This window comes from Heliangelus exortis, chromosome 8 (genome assembly GCF_036169615.1).
Source record: "Heliangelus exortis chromosome 8, bHelExo1.hap1, whole genome shotgun sequence".
Classification (NCBI taxonomy): Eukaryota; Metazoa; Chordata; class Aves; order Apodiformes; family Trochilidae; genus Heliangelus; species Heliangelus exortis.
Genome location: NC_092429.1, coordinates 21,616,668 through 21,637,847, shown reverse-complemented (window position 1 = coordinate 21,637,847; position 21,180 = coordinate 21,616,668). Strand labels below are relative to the sequence as shown.

General features: G+C 39.1%; 2 protein-coding genes across 6 annotated transcripts in view; both read right to left on the bottom strand.

Annotated features, from left to right (window-relative positions):
* Positions 1–4,761, bottom strand: part of KIF14 (kinesin family member 14) — a 238,734-nt gene extending 233,973 nt beyond the window's left edge. Inside the window, exons 1-3 of one of the 2 annotated variants that reach the window (XM_071751024.1) lie at positions 4,718–4,761; positions 1,714–2,901; positions 1,084–1,338 (exon numbers count right to left, since the gene is read on the bottom strand). In XM_071751024.1, coding sequence (XP_071607125.1) covers positions 1,084–1,338; positions 1,714–2,813 — 1,355 coding nt within the window. In that variant the 5' untranslated portion in view covers positions 2,814–2,901; positions 4,718–4,761. Of the gene's footprint in view, positions 1–1,083; positions 1,339–1,713; positions 2,902–4,626; positions 4,687–4,717 lie in introns of those variants that run through there. The other variant, XM_071751023.1, reaches the window with a different exon arrangement.
* A 1,687-nt stretch (positions 4,762–6,448) lies between these two features.
* Positions 6,449–16,710, bottom strand: DDX59 (DEAD-box helicase 59). 4 transcript variants are annotated; one of them, XM_071751026.1, is made up of 8 exons: positions 16,372–16,710; positions 14,310–15,142; positions 11,800–11,967; positions 10,775–10,864; positions 10,129–10,380; positions 9,085–9,237; positions 8,374–8,502; positions 6,449–6,786 (listed from the first exon to the last, which is right to left on the bottom strand). In XM_071751026.1, exons 2-8 carry the CDS (start codon positions 15,129–15,131, stop codon positions 6,523–6,525), a joined length of 1,878 nt encoding a protein of 625 aa, XP_071607127.1. In that variant the 5' UTR covers positions 15,132–15,142; positions 16,372–16,710; the 3' UTR covers positions 6,449–6,522. The 4 variants fall into 4 exon arrangements, with proteins under 4 accessions (XP_071607127.1, XP_071607128.1, XP_071607126.1 ...); XM_071751027.1 differs by having other exon boundaries at positions 16,636–16,656; XM_071751025.1 differs by lacking the exon at positions 16,372–16,710 and adding an exon at positions 15,891–15,988.
* Between the last annotated feature and the right edge of the window lie 4,470 nt (positions 16,711–21,180).

The window sequence follows — 21,180 nt, the reverse complement described above, 5'->3', positions numbered from 1 at the left end:
ACAAAAACCCTACAGCAACTGAAGAGTAAATTGTAGTATAAGCAGTAAATCTATAGATGTTAATTTAATAACATGCACACATTTTATGTTCCCTGCACCCTATCAGTGTAGTAACCTCAGCCCCTCCCCACCACTGACAGTGCTTTCCTGTCTAGGTCTGAACATCTGAACTATTACAACACCAGTGTACTATACTAATTCAGTCCAGACCACAGTTTAAACACTCATCCAGCTGAGCAACAGAGTTGTCAGAAGAATTTTGTTGTGTAGACCTGACAAGACAGTTCATACTGATATTAATTTCAGCTTTGCTGAAAATACAAATGGATTAAGGGAAGTAGTTGTCCATCTGAAGATGGAGGAAAAACATACAACAAACTTACAAAGGTTATAAAAATGGCAATATTGAGCATATCTTTCTTTTAGGATAAGGTAAGTAAACTTTACAAGTAAGAATGGAGTTCCCACTTAAAGAAAATCTGTGTAAATTTACCTGTGTAAATTCCATATCTATGAATTTGATAGATTTAATAAAAACACAAAATTTTGATGAATTGCATAGAAACATTTCTGATACTCAGTATTTAGAAGTCTACTGTACTTCACGGGAATTATAAAGCTCACAGAAGTGGTTATATTGGTGCAATTTAATAATTTCTCTTGGAAACAAGAGAGCTAGGCATTCCAGATAATAATATACACAAGGAATATAAAATCAGTTATAAACCCTCTGAACATCAGTTGTCTGGAATTATTTTGGGTAAAGATTAGATTTCAAATAAGTAGTGCCTCAAACATCCAGGGTTCTTTATTTACTTATTTAAAGTTCTGAAACAGTCACGGCCATAATTAGTTCAGGTTACACTTAGTCTCCTAAAGGTCTTTTCCAAAAACACAATGTGCTTCAGAATACATTGCTTCATGTACAAAATAACAAACAGTGGGGAACAGCAGCACCTGGAGAGTCTTTGCAAAAAATCTTGAATAATCATTTCATCTGTTCCATGTAATGTCTTTTCATTGCTTCACATTACATAACAATTGGCTCCTACAGAATTTTAACAATTAGCTTTAGGAACTTACGTGTATGATTTTCCAGAACCAGTCTGCCCGTATGCAAAAAGACAAGTGTTGTATCCCTCAAATGCTCTTTCTAGGAGAGGCACTGCCAAACTTTTATAAACCATTGCTTGGCTTGCAAAACTAGGATGACTCTTGTCAAAAGACCAGAAAGAGAAGTCATAACTGAAGCTGTAAACTTGGTTTGTGGCTGGATTTTGTACAGATGTCTCTGAACCATTCATGGAGACAACAGGGAGCGAGTCTTCATTTTTCTCTCTGAACGGAAAAAGAAAAAATATTTAAACATAAAAAAGCATAAATTACACTCTTTAAGTTAGTCATTTCAATCAACTGTCTTCTAGAAAATAAAAAGTTCAGAAATACTGTCCAAAAACATTTGATAAACCTAAAAAGTATTCAAGCTCAAAATACTTCAGTTAATGCACATGTAAGAAATGTCCCCGAACACCTATAAAGTGAATTCAACCTGTTAAAAAATATTTATCTTGATGTTACATGAAATATCAGCTAATTTCAATGTATTGTAACCCTATCAGGTCAATGATTAAACAAATTTAAAAAAATACAAATAGAGATCAACATGCACTACAAGTGCTACTACCACCATCAGAAAAAAGCCAGGATACAAACCTGTTATTGAAAGGCCGTACACGGACAGCCACAGTCACTTTGCTGTTTTCCACTATGAAAACATCATTCTCAGTGCCATGCCACTCAGGCAGAGTTTCTGTGTTCTCTTTTGTTTTCAAACTTGTACTCATGGAAGGAGAGTTGGTGACCCTAGTTTCCTTTTCAGGTAGGATGTGAAGACGAGGTGTTGGTCTATAGGAAGCAGAGAGAGATGGTTGCTCCTGCGAAGTGCTGTTCTTTGGTGTAAGCTTGAACCCTTCTGTTGAACCTTTTGTTGGTGTCCTTGTTCTTTCCAAATTGTTTGGTTTTATAATCATGTGTTGCAACTTTTGCTTTCCAGCTAGCTTGCTCATATCACCTTTTTCATTCTTTTGTTCTCCTGATATCCTATTAATATATTTTGAGGTAACTAATTGTTCTGATTTAGGAACTTTGTTTTTAAATTTTGTGTCAGCAGCATTTCTCCTATCTTTTAAATACATGCAGGTATCATTTTCACACAGATCATCAACAAAGCCAACAGAATCCTTGCTCCTCAGGTTAAACTGCAACTTCATACTGGGGTGACCCCCAGCTAATTTAAAGCTTGGTTTAACATCATGGGTATCATTACCAATAACATTTTGTTGAAGTGCAATCTTGTAATTTCTTTGTGCAGCAGAGACATTATTTTCCACTCCAGGAACAGTATTCTGATGGATTTTATTTTTCTCAACAGAGCCTGTCCTCACACGCCTCTGCAGAGTAAGTTTCTTCTCTGTTGATGTATTTTCCATGCTCTGTGTTGTGTTTGCATGCAAGTGTTCACTACTGGACACCGATGTTTTGCTTGTTCCAGTTTTCCTCTGGAGTGTTAAAGTGCCCTCAGGTTTGCACATAGTTGATGCATCACTCACTTTTTTACAGTCTGAAATCACGTAGGTCCTATTTACTTCCTCAGTCTTATTCTGAGAACATGAGAGGAGGCTGTCCTTTCCTTCTTCTAACACTTGTGATGTCAGTTGCTGCGCCAAGGCTTTCCTGCTGATATTCTGTGAAAAAGACCTCTGCAAAGTAGCAGTATAGTGTGACTCAACGAGCTGTCTTGAAGGAACAGGCATGTTGTCTTTCAGCAAGTTACTCTTAGGTATTTTAATAAGTACAACAGCTTTATTAAAATATTATTTCTAGCTTTTCTTCTTTTGAAATCTGAGGAGATAAAGCAAAAAAAAAAAAAAAAAATTGTGATGCTCATGTCCAGTGTAAATTCTGTTTTGGTGCATGTGGAACTCTTCACATTACTGCAGTAAATATTTGCCACCAAACAGCTAAATATTAGTAACAATTACTATCCCATTTACTTTCCAGCACTAAAAAAACCCCAGTGCTGTTCTATAGTCAAATGACTGCTCCCACCAATAACAGGCTATTGATTCTGTTTCTTGAGTTCTAGGATTTGTTTCAGAAAGTAAAATAAAAATCCTGAAGAAGCACTAGTTCATAAGAATGATCTGACTATTTAGCAAAGATCATCATGGGCATCCCGTCCAAACGATCAACCGTGATCCCCAAAGAACGGAAATTAAAGCTCATGCCTCCATTCACTCACAACTCCTCATGCTCTTAGTGTTTCACAACTAACAATCTCCAGTAAAACAACAACATTATTAATGTTGAATTGGAAAAATGTGAACACAGGAAGCTTAGTAAAGATCATTATTACAGTATGTTTGGATATTATTTTAGTTCGCTACAGTGCATACACAACTAGCAAAAAAAAAAGCCTAGGGGACAAAAGAAAAACTGTAAAATGCATTTCGTATCCTCTCTACCAATAATTAATTAAAAAGCTGTATACATACACTTTGTACAGAGAAGCATACTTTCACTGCTGTATACGGATCGCAGTTAGGACATTGTTACAGGTTTGACATCACTACCCACTACGGACTTAATACCAAATGAACTGCAGCTGGCAAGATTCACCAAGCAGTCATCTGCCTTACATCCTTCAAAAATCACACAGATCACTAACAAAAGCAATAGATAGTCAGGGGGGAAAATAAGAGAAAGCAAGATGAGAGCAAGTGATGTAAAGCAATCCTTTAACCGTTGCTCCAGAAGGAAGCTTTTTTCAATGCTGCATTTTTAAGTAGTAGCTTTTAGGGTAATCTCAGAGTTTACGTGATTAAATCGACACACGTCCTGACTGCACAAAGTGTTAATAGCTCTGTTGTGACGAACGTTTCACAACTCAGACCAGAGAGCGTACTTACTGCTCAAATCAGTCCGAAATAGCAAACTGCTCGTGTCACGAGAATTGTAAACATCTGTGGTTCCATCTAGCGGTTAGCAAACAGACCAAAATGGTGATGAACTATGAATTTTTTAAGAAAAAACCTCTCTTTTCCACTCAGCTTTAAAGTAACTAGTGTGAGAAGTTCTACTTCCCGTTACCATAGCTGCGCCTTGCAAATAATCACAAAGCTCTTTTGCAGAAAACAAACTCCACACTGACAGTCCCTTTGTTCTAAAATAAGGAATAACGCTTAAGACTTGTTCAAAGTCCAGCTGTTCCCCATTTCTCATTTTTTACCACTGCTAATTACCGACGTACCCCAAGTGTTCAAAGCTGGGTGAAAACGCAAGGAGAATTTACACCTTCCCTATCCTTCCGCGAGCCTACCCGCTCCAGGAGAGCCCCTGACAGACTCCGCACAGCCCCACATCCGTTTTTCAGAACTCCCTCGGGTCGCCGAGCCCGCCAGGGGCAGCACGGCGGAGGCGAGGAGAAAACCGGCGGCCACCCGACCGGCTGCGGCTAAGGGGGCCCGGCGGACAACGCCGCCGGCTGCCGCAGCCCGCTGCCCCGCAGCTCCCGAAATGAAAGCCCACCCGTGCCGCAGCCATCCGCAGGCCCAGCGACGCCCATACCTCCCAGGACCCAGAAGGGAGCCCGGTCCGGTCCCTCACGCCGGTCCGGTCCCTCACGCCGGTCCGGTCCCTCACGCCAGCCCCTCCTCACCCGCCGCCCTCGCTCCGGTCGAAAAGCGTCTCGCGCCCTCTTCCTGCCCCGTTTGAATGCGCGGGCAGCGCGGGGATTGGCTGCTGCCACGACTGCGTCAGAGGGGGTGGGCCCGCGCCACACCGCCCCGCCTGAGCAGCGCCTCAGACCGGGGCCCCACGGGCATGGGGGCGACAGCGGCTCTGCTGCTGCCTGCCCGGCGATCCCCGCCGCTTCTCTGTCCGGAAGCCTTTCCTCCCCTCCGGAACCGGCGGCCCACAATCGGCTGAGAGCAGGAGGCTCGGCACAGCCGCGCTCTCCCCGCCGGTGCCCCGGTGAAGAGCCGCGTACGGAACGCCGGCACCGGGCTGCGCTCGGAACGCAGCGTGCAGCAACCGACCCAGCAGCAAAAAACGGGATTGTTGAAACGTTTGAGGGGTGCAGGATCAAAATATCAAGTGCCGCTTCGTGAAATCTCTGCAAGAAATAAAAACCGGTCTCTTGCTGAAGGGTTTATGCATTTTTTAAAAAAATTGGTATTTGTAAATACCGTGTACAACGTAGTTAATTCGAAGACGCTTAGAAAGAAATTCCAGTAGAGGGAGACAAAAGACAAAACATGGGAGGATAAAGGGTGTGTTTTTCTCCCTGCCTGTCAAGCAATTAGCAACATTGCATAAAAAAGTAGAAATTATAAACACCATGTTTCAGATTACAGAACTGATCGTAGGAGTTTGTAATCAAAAACTATATAAATCTGTTACTTTTAATCCCAAGCATGAGTGCCAGTTATGCCATTTGTCTTCTAGGAAACAAACTTTTTGTTTCTAGTTGTAAGAAAAAATTGAATCAGCTTTTAAAAATTTGTTTGCTACCAAAGACAGTCTAACATATTGCTGTCTTTTAGCCAAAGAGTAAGCATTCAATGCACAGGGCTAGCATCTAACTACCTAAAACTAATTTCTCTAGCCTCAGTCTAAAAAAAAGCAACTTTTGATTGTGACCTCAGACTTTGGACAGTAAGTCATTCAACACTATCAATATGGTTTTGGTCTCATTTCCAGAAAAAATTGAATTGCCATCTGATGTCAGAGAATGGCAATGGTTACACTTAAATGAGTAGTAAAGTAAGTATGATCAGTTATGATCAACTACAATGTTTCATGAAATAAAAGCAAATTTCTTATTTAACTTATGTATTATCTATTTCTGTATAATTAAGTTATACTAATAACAGTATTTCTGCTACTGCAAAGGGGACTTTTAGCTGGTTCACAGGCAATAAAGGAGAAATTAAACTTTCAGTACATTTACAAACAAAACTTGCACATGTGTTCACAAGAAAACCCCAGAGAGCATACTGAGGACTCAGAAAAATGTTTCCCATGGAAGTTTTTATGTAAACTAACAGGAAGAATTGCCAATCTGTTGCCAATTTTTGGGGGTGGGGAAGTATTCTTTACAAAGATCTTACCTCCATTAAATGACATAAAAATTACCAGAAAAGTGTGTTTCATAATAAGTCTGAAATGATTATTCATAAATATTAAAACAGAAAAAAAGCATCTTATCCATTTATGTTGCAAGCAAGACCAGACTACTGGTTTTGAAATAGGGTTTTCCATAGAGTAGTTTTTACAAGGCACTTTTTTTTACTGCAATTCAAACACACAATACCCTGTACTTCAAAAAGAAAATGAAATGAGACTCCTTAAAAAACTGAATATATAAACTTCTTTTAAAAAGGCAAGATACAAGGCATCATAATTCCATGTTTATTTTAATCACATATTCATTATAATTACACTACCATAAATATATCTTTATTATCTCTGAGAATTATTTTTGTCATGTTTTCTAATAATGTCCATAATATTATCTCCTGTTACAAGGCTATTTTCTGAGTGTTTAAGTCTCTGTTGTTCCCTTCTCTTTTGGTCATGAAGATATGGGGAATTAAGCAGCTGTGGTGGAAGGATAGTGCCTGTTGGTTTTACTCTCTTCACAACATCCCAAAAGAGCTTCTTGCTGTTGTTATTGATAAAAGTAATTGCAGTTCCACTGTGACCCAACCTCCCTGCTCTTCCAACCTGAAAAAGCAAAACCTCATTTTATTACCTCATTTTTTATCAATATTAAATGGAATATACTGTATTCATATATCCTTGACATTTATTTTCTGTTATAAAACAGCAATTAATCTGATCCTCTAAGGACAAAGTTTCAATAAACTTCCTGAGGTCCAGCTATGCAGATCTGAAGCTTTAAGCTTAAATGCATCTAAAATAACAACTTGCTTGGGACATACCAGAAGTCTTAATATTGATACTGAGATCTATAAACTATGAACTCAGACTTAAATCTGGTCCAAAAAACTATGTTTTTGAAAGTGCCACATACATGTGCCTTGGATTAAGCACAGTAAGTACAGCATGCATGACCACAAAAATGCCCTTTACTTTCAATGTTCTAGTAACTTAAAATTATTTATCATTATTATCCAAAGTGCTTGAATAAATTACTTAAGACCCTACAAAGACTCTATACTTAGGAAGAGATAGTATTTTAATATTGATATAGCTTTGAAGCTAGCAAAGACTATTTTATTTTATATTACTGGCTTGAAACTTGAGTAGAGAGAGAATTAAAAAACAAGTGCACTGCAGTTAGTAACACAGAACACTTCAAGAGTTCGTGAGACTGGCTGACTTCTAAAGGTCTTTCCCACCAATTCAGAACAGGGCTGACTTCAAAGCTGGATTAGTTCTCTGAGGGCCTTCTCCAGAGGGGTTTTGAGTGCCTCTAAGCTGAAGGTCCCACAACCTCTCTGAGCAGCTGTTCCACTGCCTAACTTCTCTCACTGTGAAAAACACTTCTCCATGTTATCAGTCCAAAATTTCCCTTGCAGGAAGTTTCCACTGTTGCCTCTCATCCTTTCACTGCATCCCCAAGACACTCTCTGTCTCCTCTACAACTGCCCACTACCAAGGACAGCAAATAGATTTCTACTGCAGCCCAAACATGCCCAGTTTCCTCTGCCTCTCGTGTACCAGTCCCATGACTTTGTCAGGACTCTCCACAGTTTCTTCTCTTTTCTTGTGACAGCCTCAAAACTGGATGTAACAGTACATTACTGTGGATTCGTAAGCACCAAAAAAAGGAATTTATTAGTTCTCTTAAGGGGCTAGCAAAACTTGGGTTGGGGTGTGTGTACAGATGAGAAACTGGAGTGGAAAGACAGAATAAAGAGAAAGTTCACAACTGGTTTCCTGATCGTATTATATGTGTATTCCATACTTCAGATGAGCTGCAGCAGAGAGAGGCATATTTGGCCTTTCCTCACACTAACAGTAAAAAAGATGGTAAACTTTGCTTTCCATAGACACAAAATGATATAAGAGAATACAAAACAAGAGGAGTAACACAGCGAATATGATTGATGTAAGAACCCTGTTTTCAGTTTTAGTAATTTACATTGGAAATACAAGAACAGTGCTCTAAATTTTAGTAATTTATGTAAGCTATTAAGGAAGAGATATTTAGCACTTTCCTTTCCTACAAAAACAATATTGTATACATGAAAATAATCTTTGTTTAAATTTAAATTTAGATTTCCATAGGTGGTATTATACTTCAGTATTCTTTTCAACAAGTGCTTTATCAGTTTATTTATTTACCTGATGTACATATTCATCCATACTTGAAGGCATATCAAAATTAACTACCAGTTTGACATTGATAAGGTCAAGCCCTCGTCCAAGGATTCCAGTACTTACTATAACTTCATACTTCTCTTGAAGTAATCCCTGGCAAGGAAAGAATAAACAAAAATTAATATTTTTTTTTCCCACTTCATGTTTTGCACCTCCCTCCTTGAAGAGAGACTTAGATTAGACATTAGGAAAAAATTCTTTCCTGTGAGGGTGGTGAGACACTGGCACAGGTTGCTCAGGGAAGTTGTGGATGTCCCCTCCCTTCCAACTCAAGCCATTCTATGATTCTAAAGCATATGTTAAGGTTAGTTTTACAATATAAGAAGACACCCAGTGGGATTATTCTATTGCAGAAGCAAGAATGGCTCCCCTGTATTCTTAATTTACATAGGAATATAATTCATAGAATTAAAGAGAGATCAAAACCAGAAACTTAATAAAAAAGTAGTCATGATTTAAAGTTAAATGCATATTTAAATCCCCATTTCAAAGCAAATAACCTAGGAAATTAATGCCATTTAAAATGGCATTATTATCTACAGCTTTGTTTGGTCCAGGCTTTATTGCAGAAAAGCCATAAATTATGACCTAGCTCATTCAAATTAGGCCATCTTCTAAAAAAAACCTGACCATTTAAAATCTATCAAAACCCTCATAACTTTAGGAGGCACAAACCTGTAATATGTCTGTTCTTTCCACCTGAGACTTTTCAGAATGCATAGCTGTACATTGCAATCCTGTAATCTTATGAACAGCATCACTCAATAGATCTGCTCCTAGTTTACAATCCACAAATACCAACACTGGAGGCTTGAAGAGCTTCTTATCCTGTAAAATTAAACAGTTAATGTAAGGAGGTATTACAGCAGTTTGCTGGTCTTCAGCAGCTACCTGGAATAATTTTTTTCTGCTTACTATCTTTAACATTAACATTTTATTTCAGGTGAATAAATGTTCCTTGACTCAAAATAACAAGATACCAACATGAAACTACACCAATCCATACATCATAAACGTGTAATGATTTGTAGACTCAGAACTCAAGATCATATCACTATGTGCATTTTTAAAAGCCCGATTATTTCCTTTATGTTTCTTAATAACTCTCAATTTCAAGTTCTGACAGTCAGTTAAAATTCTTATTTACTTCCTGGATAACCTCAGCCAAGTCTCAAAAATACCCCCCCAAAAAGTACCCATAGTAGTACTCAAATAAAGAAAATTCAAGTAAGAACTAAATTAGCTTTCTCACTGGTTTCTTTAACTACTTTTAAAATGACAAACCACTCCTAGGCTATAAAGCAGCTATGATAATTCTTAAAATGGCACAGGACTTTCTTAAGAGCCCTACTCCTCTACCATTCAGATAACCAGCACAGACCTTTGGAATGCCACACTGTAAATCACACACACACAAATTAAAAAAAAAAAAAAAAATCAAAACTGTAATTTTTAACTTGGATCCCAAGCACAGGAATGTAGTCTGCTGCTGCACAGGAGGTGTGAGCAACAGGAGTGGCATAATCCCTGAAACTGCCATGAAAGATCCTAGGTTGCAGAAGTACTGAACTAGTGCAGTTATATGCTTAACCTCACTCCACCTCTTCACTATGTACAGACTGGAACTAAAGATGTTAACCTGACACAGATGTGTAAAGACATGAATGATTTTTAAGTTTATAAATTTTGATAAGTTTATGAAAAAAATATTACACTTACATTTAGTATTTCAAACAGTTTTTTCTTTTTTGATGGTTCCTCTACCCACAAGATAATCTGGCGGACATTGGAACAGGGCAGGTTCTTTTCTCCAATCGTTATTCTTACAAAATTGTGCAGAAGCTGATTTGCTAAGTGTTCAATGCCCACTGGAATTGTGGCTGACACCAATATGGTTTGATGATCATGAGAGATGTCTTCCAGAATATCCAACACTTGCTGCTGAAAACCCATTTTCAACATGGTGTCCACCTAAGTAAAAAATATTTAATCTTTAGCAGATTTTTCTATAAAGAGCAGAATCCTAAATTTGAATTGACACAAGAATCATAATGTGCATGGCTGGCACATAATAATCCAAATACAGGGGTATTTTCAGTCAGAAGAAAAGCTAAGTGAAAAAAATAAAAACAAATGGTTCAAACTGGTCTACCAGTATCATCTTGGGTACTTAAGTGTAATAGAGCCAGCAGAATATGCACTGTTCAAACACATTTCAAATTGTGTAAAAGAATTAATTTTTCTTTTAAGAACTGTGCATCATGTTTATAATGAACACTGAATGTTCAATCAGTTTGTCACCCACATTGTCTCTGTATGAGCAACACAGCCCTAACAACAAAATACCTTTTCAGCAAAAACTTACTTCATCCACCACTACAATTTTTATGCCATGCAGCCGAACAGAACTTTGTTTTATAATCTCAAGAAGTCTTCCAGGTGTTGCTATTATAACCTAACAAAGAAGACAAAAACAAACAAACAAACAAAAAACACAAAACCAAACAAAAACAAAAACAAAAACAAAAAAAAAAAAAAACCAAACCAAAACAAAAATAAGCAGGAGTTAGAAATTTCATGGAAGAAAAGATGACAGTCCTAGAAAATATAACACACAGTTAAGAAGGGCACTAATTACTTATGTGTTTAGAAAGTCTTAAAACTTTTACAGGTAACTTAATGAATTATGAAGCCAAAAAACATTTTAGAACCCTAAAAGTGTGTAAATACAAGCAATAGACAAAAACAAACTATTTTTGTTGTCAACTACAACTCCTTGTCTAACAAAATTCAGCCTTGAGAAAAGGCTTAGAGGAGCCTGCCTGAAGGGCAGCTACAAAGATGGAGACTCCCTATTTACAAGAAGTTAACATGGACAAGCAAAGGGGTAATGGGCACAATTTGCTCTTGTGGAGATTCCATGGGAATACAAGAGGAAAATTTTTCACTTTGAGGTCAGCCACTGCAATGGTCTCCCAGGAGAAGCGGTGGATTTCCCCACCTTGGAAAGGTTTAAGTCTCAGCTCGATGAGGTTCTGGGACATAGCATATAAACAATAATATTAGAAGGGTTGGACCAGATGATGCTTGAGGTCCCTTTCAACCTGACTTTCTATGATTCTATGAAAATGGCATGTTTCAGTCTCTGAAATCAGCAATGTTGTGTGGAAAACTTTTACAAAACCAAAAAAACTAATATATGGTTAATCAAAAGTAAAAAATGTCAATAAAATAAAATGCATTGCTGTAAAATTTTCAAGAGCTAACAATTATTTTAGCAGTTTAGACTTCGGAAAAAGCACATCTTTGTGTGTCTGTGTATGTGAACAGTAACATTCTTCTCTTCTGTGAACATCATAAAAAAATTACTCTCCATGGCACAGTCCTTACCTTAACACTTTGTTTGAGACGGTGAAGCTGTGGTGGCAGTGGTAAACCCCCCACCAAGAGAACTGTTCTCATGTTTGGTAAGCCAGCCATCAGTTCTTTAGCTTGTCTCTCTATCTGAATTGCCAGTTCCCTTGTTGGTGCCAAAATAAGGGCAGATGGAGTCTCTGTCTAGAAAGAGGGTGAGAAATCTGTTGGAATTTGCAATTGTTTTATTATTTAGATAAAAAGTTTTCAAGATTAAATCTCCCAGTACTAAAATACAAAGTATACAGTGCAGCTACTGTGCATACCATTAGACTGTTAGTACCTTTTCTATCTAAAGACAGAAGGTAGAAAGGGATCCTACCTTTAACAATTGAGATCAAGGAAGTCTATACCTCAGTTACTCCTGCTTTTGAAAACAGATTAATGTACGTGTAAATACATTGTTAGAATAACTTCCTGACAAGAGAAAAAGGCCCAGAAAACTAGTAGTCATTTGCAGAAACTTTTTTCTATTTCAGTTATTGCACTGAATCTGTAACAAAAAATTAGAATAAAATCCGTATGAACACAAAACACAGAATGCCAGTTGACTCTGGAGATACATAAAAAAGGGGGTTTAGAATTTTTCATACTATAAGAATAGACTACTTCCCTTTACTATCTTGCACACCAGGAAGTAAAAACTTTAGGTATTTGAAGAAAGTAAGCAGTGACAGGAACTTTGTACAGCAAAAACATGCCTCCAAAATTTAAAAGCCAAATTAATAGCTCCTCTGACCCACTGTCAGCCAGCAGAGATGAATCATTTAAGTAGTACAGTCTTTTTTTTTTCTTTTGGTTTCTTATATAACGACATTCAGCCAAATTATCACCTCATTGACACTTCTGCAACCCAGAAAACAAAATTACAGGGTAGTAACTCCTCTCAAGATTAATACAGGTTCCTAACTGTAGCTAACAAATACTAACAAAGAAAAACAAACATATGGTAAAATGGGGGAGGGGGTGGTGTGAGGCAGAATGGTGGTCCAGCTCCAAGATGCATTATTGCAGTAGCAGCAATCACCTCTTCAGCAAAGAAACAAAGCTCTCTCCTATAGTGATACTGCAATCACAAATTCAGGTAACAGTCTTCTGGATGGTGCATGTTTCTTTCTGGTCTCCATCTGGAGAATCTGCAAGTGACCAACAGTAGGAGGTTGTTCCTTTCACACTGCATCATCAAAGGAACTACATAGTTCAATATTTGTGTAAAGAAGGGCTTTCTGAGTTGTTCTCAACTGGACAACAGTGTTTAACTTAACACTACCACACAGAAAAAAGGTTTTTACATGGATTTGGTGAAGCCAGGAACAGTCAAACACCTCATTGCCAGATTACACTTCTGCTCTTAACATCTCATCTTTTGTACATTAAAAATGAAAACTACTTTAAACAAACAAACAAACAAAAAATAAATTCTTTCTTGACATATACATTAACTTATAAAGAACCCTGAAGACAAAGAATGAGAAAGATTGTAGAGAAATTAAGTATTATTCTTTGAAGCTCCAATTTTGTGCATGCTACTGTAAGTACATTTACTGTCTTACAGACTTTCATTATTATCAGAAAGAGGAAGTACTGGAGCGTAATACTCCTGTTGTTTGTGACAGTTGTTAAATGCTCCTATCTAATGCTTACATTCTTAAAACTAATGCTTTAGTACTTTAAAGATTAAACAAGTTAAAGAATCATTAAATTATTCTTTTTGAAAAAATTATACACATACACATATTAGTGTGGATATATATATATATATACACACTAGTGTGTATATAAAGGCATCTAACCAGTCAAAAGATCAACTAGAATCAGACCCAAAGTTTTCTAATTTATTTTCTAATATATTCTTATGCAACTTTTTTTTTTATAAAACCACTGAAGCAAAAAGCAATGTTGAACTGCACACAAGGTACAGTGTACTATTTGCCACTACTGATCATACATCCATGTTCTCACAAAACAGAATTTCTTAATTCTTTTGCCCACAGTCTCAAGGGGGAGACAGTATCACTACAGGATTTCAGAAATTGTATTACATCAAGTTTCTGTATTTATATGATGGTCATCTGAACATATTCCAACAGAAAATACACTGTGAAACTATGCAAATGCCAAAAAATCTGAAGTATCATGATACAGCGACAAATTCTTGCAGAGCCAGGAATTATTTTCACTTTCTCCTTCAAGTAATTTATGAAGTTTAGCACAGAATTTAGTTACCTTCCTTAGTAAGGAGAAACTGTATAGTAGATAATATTAATAGAGCTGCTTTACCTCCTGAACAAAGTGAAAAAACTTTTAAAGACATTAAAAATAATCAGCACCTCCCTCCCCTCCAAGAACCAACACTCCATCAATAAAAAGTAAAATAAATCATTGAATGCCAATTTAAAAACCCACTGTAATTATATTTTCAGTTACATTGAGAATCCAAGAGAAAAAGCTACAAACCACTTTCTCTAAACAGGAAGTGTCATTACCTCATTCAAAACCTTCATAATAACAGGGAGTAGGAAGGCTGCTGTTTTTCCTGAGCCCGTGTCTGCACTAGCCATGATATCCCTCCCTAGCAGTCCAACAGGGATCATTTGCATTTGGATGGGAGTTGGGACTTCATAGCCAGAATTCTTTAAATTATGGTTTAAAGTTTCAGGAAAGCTGCAGTGTTCAAACTCTATAACAGGTCTTGGAACTTCCTGGCCCTGGACAGCAATACCTAGCTGGATTTTAAGGTTCTCAATCTGCTCATCTCGCAAACCCAAAATAAAGGAATGATCTCTGTAGAAATACGGTGTATTACGCAAGTGAGTTTCTGCCTGAGATTCTGATTTCATGAGTTGATCAGATTGTAGCTTTTTTCCCTTTTCTTGAGCTTGTAGAAGGTGTTTGGCTTTACATTCCAAGCTACAAACATCTTCATCTGTTTTATCGCAGATATACTCTCCGTATCGACCACAAACAACACATACAGGTTCTCCAGGTTCTGCCCAGCGCTGGGATTTGCTGAAGGATTTTATGGGTTCTTCTGAAGAATTATCTTCATCAGTATTTTGGTTGTCCTTTCCCAAAGTTGTGTTAGCAACACCAAGATCTCCAGCTACAGGTCCTGTGTGTTCTTGTACAACTTCATTGAAATTGCATCTTGAGGCAGAAGTTCCTGTTGCAACTGACTCCACTGAGTCTTTACACTCGGTGGTCTCCTCTAGCCAAGATCCTCCAGAAGACAATTTATGTTTCTTAGAGTTACAACTTTTGTCCTCATCGGCAGTTCTCTTGACTTTAACAGCTCTTGGTAAAAACATACTTCAGTACACTAGAAAGAAAATAAATGCAGTTGTTAGAAACTACTTCCATTGAGAAAAGTACATTATACTGTTACCGCAGGAAATACATTCGCAAATATAGAAACCACCTCTCAATCTCTGAAAAGATCTAGGTACCACCTTGTTTAAAAATTATCTTGGTCTTCACAATGTCAATGCAATGTAAAGCAATACTGCAACAGAACAATACACAGATCCACCTAGTGTTAGCTTTCAGTATTAGACATTTGCAGTTGAATAAAAACTTTGACTTTCACTATGTCTGGAAATTACCATTTTGCAATGTTTAACAATATTTAACAGTTCGGTTGTTTTTAAGATTCTATAGAAGCAAAACATACATTCCTCTACGATAGAAAAAAAACACAACCAACCAAAATCACCAGTTCTGAAAAGGATGTGACATTTATTACGGGACCCATCCAAGACCACTCCTTTTGATGTCCTTTTCAAAGTCCACCCAAATTTAAGAAGGCTGTAAACTCTGATATCCGTTTAGAGGCCAATTCTGTTCAGGCTGTTAAAGAAAGAGCTAAGACTTACACAGTGACTTTGCCAAATCTGTACTGTATTACAAGAAAGCCGAATTAAGTGTTTATAAGTATCTATCATAAATATTTATATTATCAAGCTTTCAGCAGTTGATTCTGAAAGTGTTAGATGTTCTTAGCAATCGTTTGTTATGGTACAGTTAGTACACACAATATCGTAATTCTCACTTAATCGTACTCCGCATACCAGTCTCTTATCAACTTCGTTTCGTTTCAGCTTTCTAAAAATACACAATGTACAGCTTGTCTTCTGCGGAGCAACGCAGAGCGGGGAAGCATGAGCCGGAACCCCAACACTCAGATGGGCTCCGCTGCCGGAGCGCGGGGCCCGGGACGCTGCTCCCCCTCGCTGCTGTCTCAGAAACCAAATCTCACCGCTCATTCTTCGTGCCTACTGAGAACTTCCCACCCACGAGCCTCTAGGGTGAAGGCAGCAAACCCTGCTCACGAAAAGTGCCGGGCTGACGAGACCGTATCGCTAAGGGGCTGGTGCCGTCCCGCTGGGCAGCGCCGCACCCTCTGCCCCCGCCCTCCTCTCCAGCAGCGGCTGCACACCTCACGAGTGACCACAACCGGCGCGGAGCCCTTTCTACCCTTCATCCCGCCCCGCCGCCCTGCTCGCACCCCTGCCCCACTATTGCGAGACGGAGCCCGACCCCGGCCCCCACCTCGTCCTCCTCCTCCTCCTGCCCGGCGGAGGAAAGTCTCCTCCCGCACCGCCGCCGTCAGCCCCGCCGCCTCCTCTCAGCACAAAATGGCGGCGGCCTCAGGGCCGGGCGGAAGCAGGGTGCCGGCGGAAGCAGAGAGGCGCCGAGAGAGGCGCAGGGAAAGCGGCGAAGCGGGGACGGGGCGAGCCGAGCCCAAGAGATGCGTGACGCGGGCGGGGGGTCCCGGCCGCACGGGAAGCAGCGGCACGGTGCCTCAGGCCTTACCGGCGGCTGCGCGGGAGAGCCGCGGGGAAGGACGGGCCATGCTCCAGATCTCCCGGGAGGAGGCCAGGCCCGTGGCGGCCGGGCCTGCGTACGCGGCCTGGCAGGGGAAGGCCGATGAATTAATTGTGGGTTTGGGTCTGGGACAGGCGGGTGATGCCCTCCTTAGGTCTGCTCCCCCCACACTGTTCTGCTGTAGTCACAGCCCGAAATGCCAGGTGCTGCAAACACACAAGTATTTACACACACGAAGAAAACGTGTTATTACTGCATGAGGAAGGCATAAGGTGCGTCAGGCAAATGCCCAGTGTATGCCTCAACCTACTTCCTACTTACAGCACTTGTAAAGGCATGGGAAGAGCACTCACGCTATGGATTGAGTTAGTTGTTTTCAATAATCATAGAATCACTGGGGTTGGAAAGGGACCACCGAGGTCATCAAGTCCAACCCTTAATCCACTACCACTGTGGTTCCCAGACCATGGCACTGAGTGCCACATTAGTACCTTAAAAACCTCCAGGGGCAGAGAATCCACCACCGCCCTGGGCAGCCCATTCCAATGTCTGATCACTGTCTCTGTAAAGAATTTCTTCCTAGTATCCAACCTAAACCTCTGCTGACAGAGCTTAAGTCCATGCCCTCTTGTCTAACTGATACCTGCCTGGGAGAAGAGCCTGACCCCCCCCTGGCTCCAACCTCCTTTCAGGGAGTTGTAGAGAGTAATGAGGTTTCCCCTGAGCCTCCTCCAGACTGAACACCCCCAGCTCCCTCAGCCCTTCCTCACAGGACTTGTGCTGGATCCCTTCACAGCCTTCTTGCTCTGGTCTGGACCTGCTCCAGCACCTCAACAGGGTTAGGGCTAGGGCTAGGGTTTGGGTTTAGTCTTGGGCTTAGGATTAGGGTTTCGGGTTAGGGGTTAGGGTTAGGTTTAGGGTTAGGGTTTAGGATTAGGGTTCAGGGTTAGGGTTTAGGATTAGGGTTCAGGGTTAGTGTTTAGGCTTAGGGTTAGGGTTTAGGGTTAGTCTTAGCCTTAGACTTTGGGGTTAGGGTTTAGGATTTAGGGTTAATGTGGAAAGGACCTCTGAGATCATCAAGTCCAACCCTTGATCCACTACCCATATGGTTACTATACTATGGCACTGATTGCAAAATCCAGTCTCTTAAAAACCTCCACTCGCCACACCACTTGCAGGTGGTCCTGTCTTAAGAGCACATGGGAAGACAAAGGGTATTCCCAAAGTTACAGTATACCCCATACCCACCAATGATTTGGTGTAAGGAAAGAGATCTTGGTGGAAGCCCCTTTGGAAACAGGTTAATAGCAGTCAAGAGAACAATTTGAGGAGCCAGAGGAAATGGGGCTAAAACTCAAGACACAAAGCCAGGGGCCTCTGGGCAGCTGCCTGCAGCATTCTGTAACATTCAAGCCCAGTCAGCCCTGAAATATGGTCTACCTTAAAAGTGTGCTGGATTTCTGTGTAGTACATTACCACAGCTGCAAGACAAAGTCAGTGTGAATACAGAGTTTTGGTATGGGGGATTTTTAACAACTAGTACTATTGGAAGAGACTATTCAGCTTCTGGAAAGATTAAGTGGGCATTTGTAGGCATCCAAAACTGTCAGGCATCTTTCCCACATACACCATACATTCCTCTGTGAAAATCCCTACCTTTCTTCAGCCTCTGCCATTCACTTATGTTTGAAATTACTTTCTTAATTTTCCCTAAGAGTTTCTAACGTAGGCTGATCTCATTTTCTTACTTCTGTTTTCACAAAGCCATTTCCTGGAATGCAAAATACCATTTGCTAACAAAAGACCAACTCAAAAATATTCAATATGATACCAAAGGCTTCATACTCTATCAAGTCCATATACCAACATGCAAACATCCTATATGTATCCGCTATTTTATGCTAGATGTCTGTGACAGAAATATTAATCTAATTGAAACAATTTAAAGAAAATTCAAGTAACTTTTTCTAGTGGTTAAAACACTTGGTTTTTGTTGAACATTACAATTCTCCCCTCACTTGCCATGGGAAAACAGGTTGCACATTTTAATTACACAGACACAAGCTCTTTAAGATTAAACAATGACCATACTTTAACACAACTGCTTAGCTATTTTGTTCATAGTACACATTTCTGCTTCTTTCAAGCTGCAAAATGCAGAGGTCTAGCATATGCATGTCTTTGGAAGAAATAATGTAGTCAGTTGGTGTATTCCATGATTCACTTGTAGATTCATGACTTGGTTTATGATGAAACATAAACCTCAGACAGACAAATGCAAACCTAAGTTCACCAACAGGTGTCTTGGTGTTGGGTACAGAATGATAGGCTCAGAACTGGCCATTACTATTCAGAAGCAAGATAGGACTCTTAAGAGGAATAACTTTATTAAAGGATCAGTTCAATGTGCAACAGCAGTCAGAAAAACAGTGCTCTAGTCCAGGCACTTTCCTAAGATTTTTTAGAATCCTGGTATATGTAAGAATGTAATTCCCATTCTCTCAGCTCTTGATGCTGCTAATCAGACCTGAGGCAAATGACATCTTAGTCAGATCTGAAATTCAACTTTTTTACCTTTATAGTTCACCAGACTGTACAAAATTTCCCCAGACAACATGCTCTCAGATATCTTACTAGACTTTGGTCTTGGTATTCTTCCTTCTAAAAACTAGTTAATTCAAGTACTGGCTGCTTAAAGCTGGGTTTAAGTCCTGTTAGAAACCCATGAACAACTAGGACAGTTATTTCTGTGTGTCCTGGACAATTTATCTGGTGATTTCATAATGAAAAATCTTAAGGTTTCTATGTCATGTAAAAAAATAAATCTCTATTTTATAAATTAACATTGTTATTTAATTGGTAAAACACCACAAATTTGCAATTTTTAAATCTTTTCTATCCTGCTTGTGTCCCAGTACAATAGGAATGTGCCTTTGCAAGTACCATGTAGTGCTAGTAGAGCCCCCTATTCAAATATAGTTCTTAATTAATATGCCTAAAATATCAGGGATCACAGGAATGTAACAATGCACATACAAACCCACAAGTACAAAGGGATTAATACATATTGATGTGGACTTACTATATAAACCAGCAACAGATTATTTCAACTTTATGAAAATCTAAAAAAAAAATAAAGATAGTAACTATTGATTAAAAGTAAATATAAATAATGCAAAAATTTAAGCACAAATTAATACTAAGGTATCCTATTTTTGGTCTATTTCAAATTGTATCAAGATTTTTCCATATTCAATAATGGTTACTCAACTACATATTCAGAAAGGAAGTGTGGCATCTGAGATTCCTGCCCTCATTTTAAAACAGGTGCTTTGCACAGTAACATCTCACAGCAATAAACCAACCTTTCCCATCACTTGCAAATAATAATTCTGTAAACCAAAACTGGATTAAAGCAGGAGGCAAACCACAGGCACACTACAAAATACCCAAGAAAGAGGTATTCTGTGTACTACTTCACAGCCAGTATCACAGGCATTTCAAACAACTGCCTGACTGTAGCATATGCCTTGGCTCTCCACGGTGGTACCTGCCTGAGTGATTCCTGTTAATTAAAACAATTGTACCAGGACTCTACTTGTAGGCAGCTCTCCATGAAGCTGGCAAGCAAGGTGTTCTCAAGTTCCACAGTGATTTGATTAATAGATAAATACATTCCAAAGTGTAACAAAACATTTTAATACCATGCATCTTAAATTTCCTTTGTAGCCAAAATATCCTGATGTGATGTTCTAATTTCCCTCTTAGAGTGAGCTCCCAGTGTATGCAAATCTATTGAGAAAGCACTCAAACTAAGAGTCCAAATAATGCCTCATGCATCACTCCCTCAGGTGGCAAATGTCAGTACTGACAAACTTGAAAATTAAAACATTGCTCAAAAGAATGTGTCTTATCAAGAATAAAAGCTCTGCCTTTATGCTATTAATAATTCTAAAAATCTCAGTATGTATCCAGTGTCATTATTCTAAATCCATGAATTCCAGTGCCTTAATGTTGTTTTTAAATGGTATAATAGATGGAGAACATGAAGTTTATGAAGATGCCACTTAATGAATAAAAATTATTCCCTGATGTTTATTTTTTAAGTGTGCCACAATATATAGTATCATTTAACAAATCATCCCCTGCTTGGGTGAAAGGGAGAGAGAATGACTTCCCATTCAGAAGGCATGGAAGTCAAAGCATGTTTACTTGGGGACTGGGCCTGTGTCTGCTCCACTAATTGATATGAAACTAAATATTTTTCTGTTTCTTTAACATTTAGTGATTTTTGCAGCCACTCAGCAGGTTTGTAGGTAGGTGGTCAACAGCAGCTCTATCCCAAAGCATGAATAGTTCTTTGACTGAAGGAATCAGTGAGTCAATGACTCCACTGGTTTCTGAATTACAGCTTTAAAGGAACCCATACAGGAAAAAATCCAGCTAATCTAAAAGCAAATAATGGTGGGTAACCCTTACCTGGTCAGTTCTGGTAATATTCATACAAGATGTCCTGATTTAGTACAGATACTG

What these genes read in the sequence shown, in the direction of transcription:
- DDX59 (XM_071751026.1), bottom strand. Translation starts at nt 15,131, where the DNA reads ATGTTTTTACCAAGAGCTGTTAAAGTCAAGAGAACTGCCGATGAGGAC. An exon ending in TTATGAAGGTTTTGAATGAG is followed by an intron (nt 11,968 to 14,309) that starts GTAATGACACTT and finishes CCCTCTTTCTAG; the next exon opens with ACAGAGACTCCATCTGCCCT. An exon ending in TGGATGAATATGTACATCAG is followed by an intron (nt 6,787 to 8,373) that starts GTAAATAAATAA and finishes TTGCTTTTTCAG; the next exon opens with GTTGGAAGAGCAGGGAGGTT.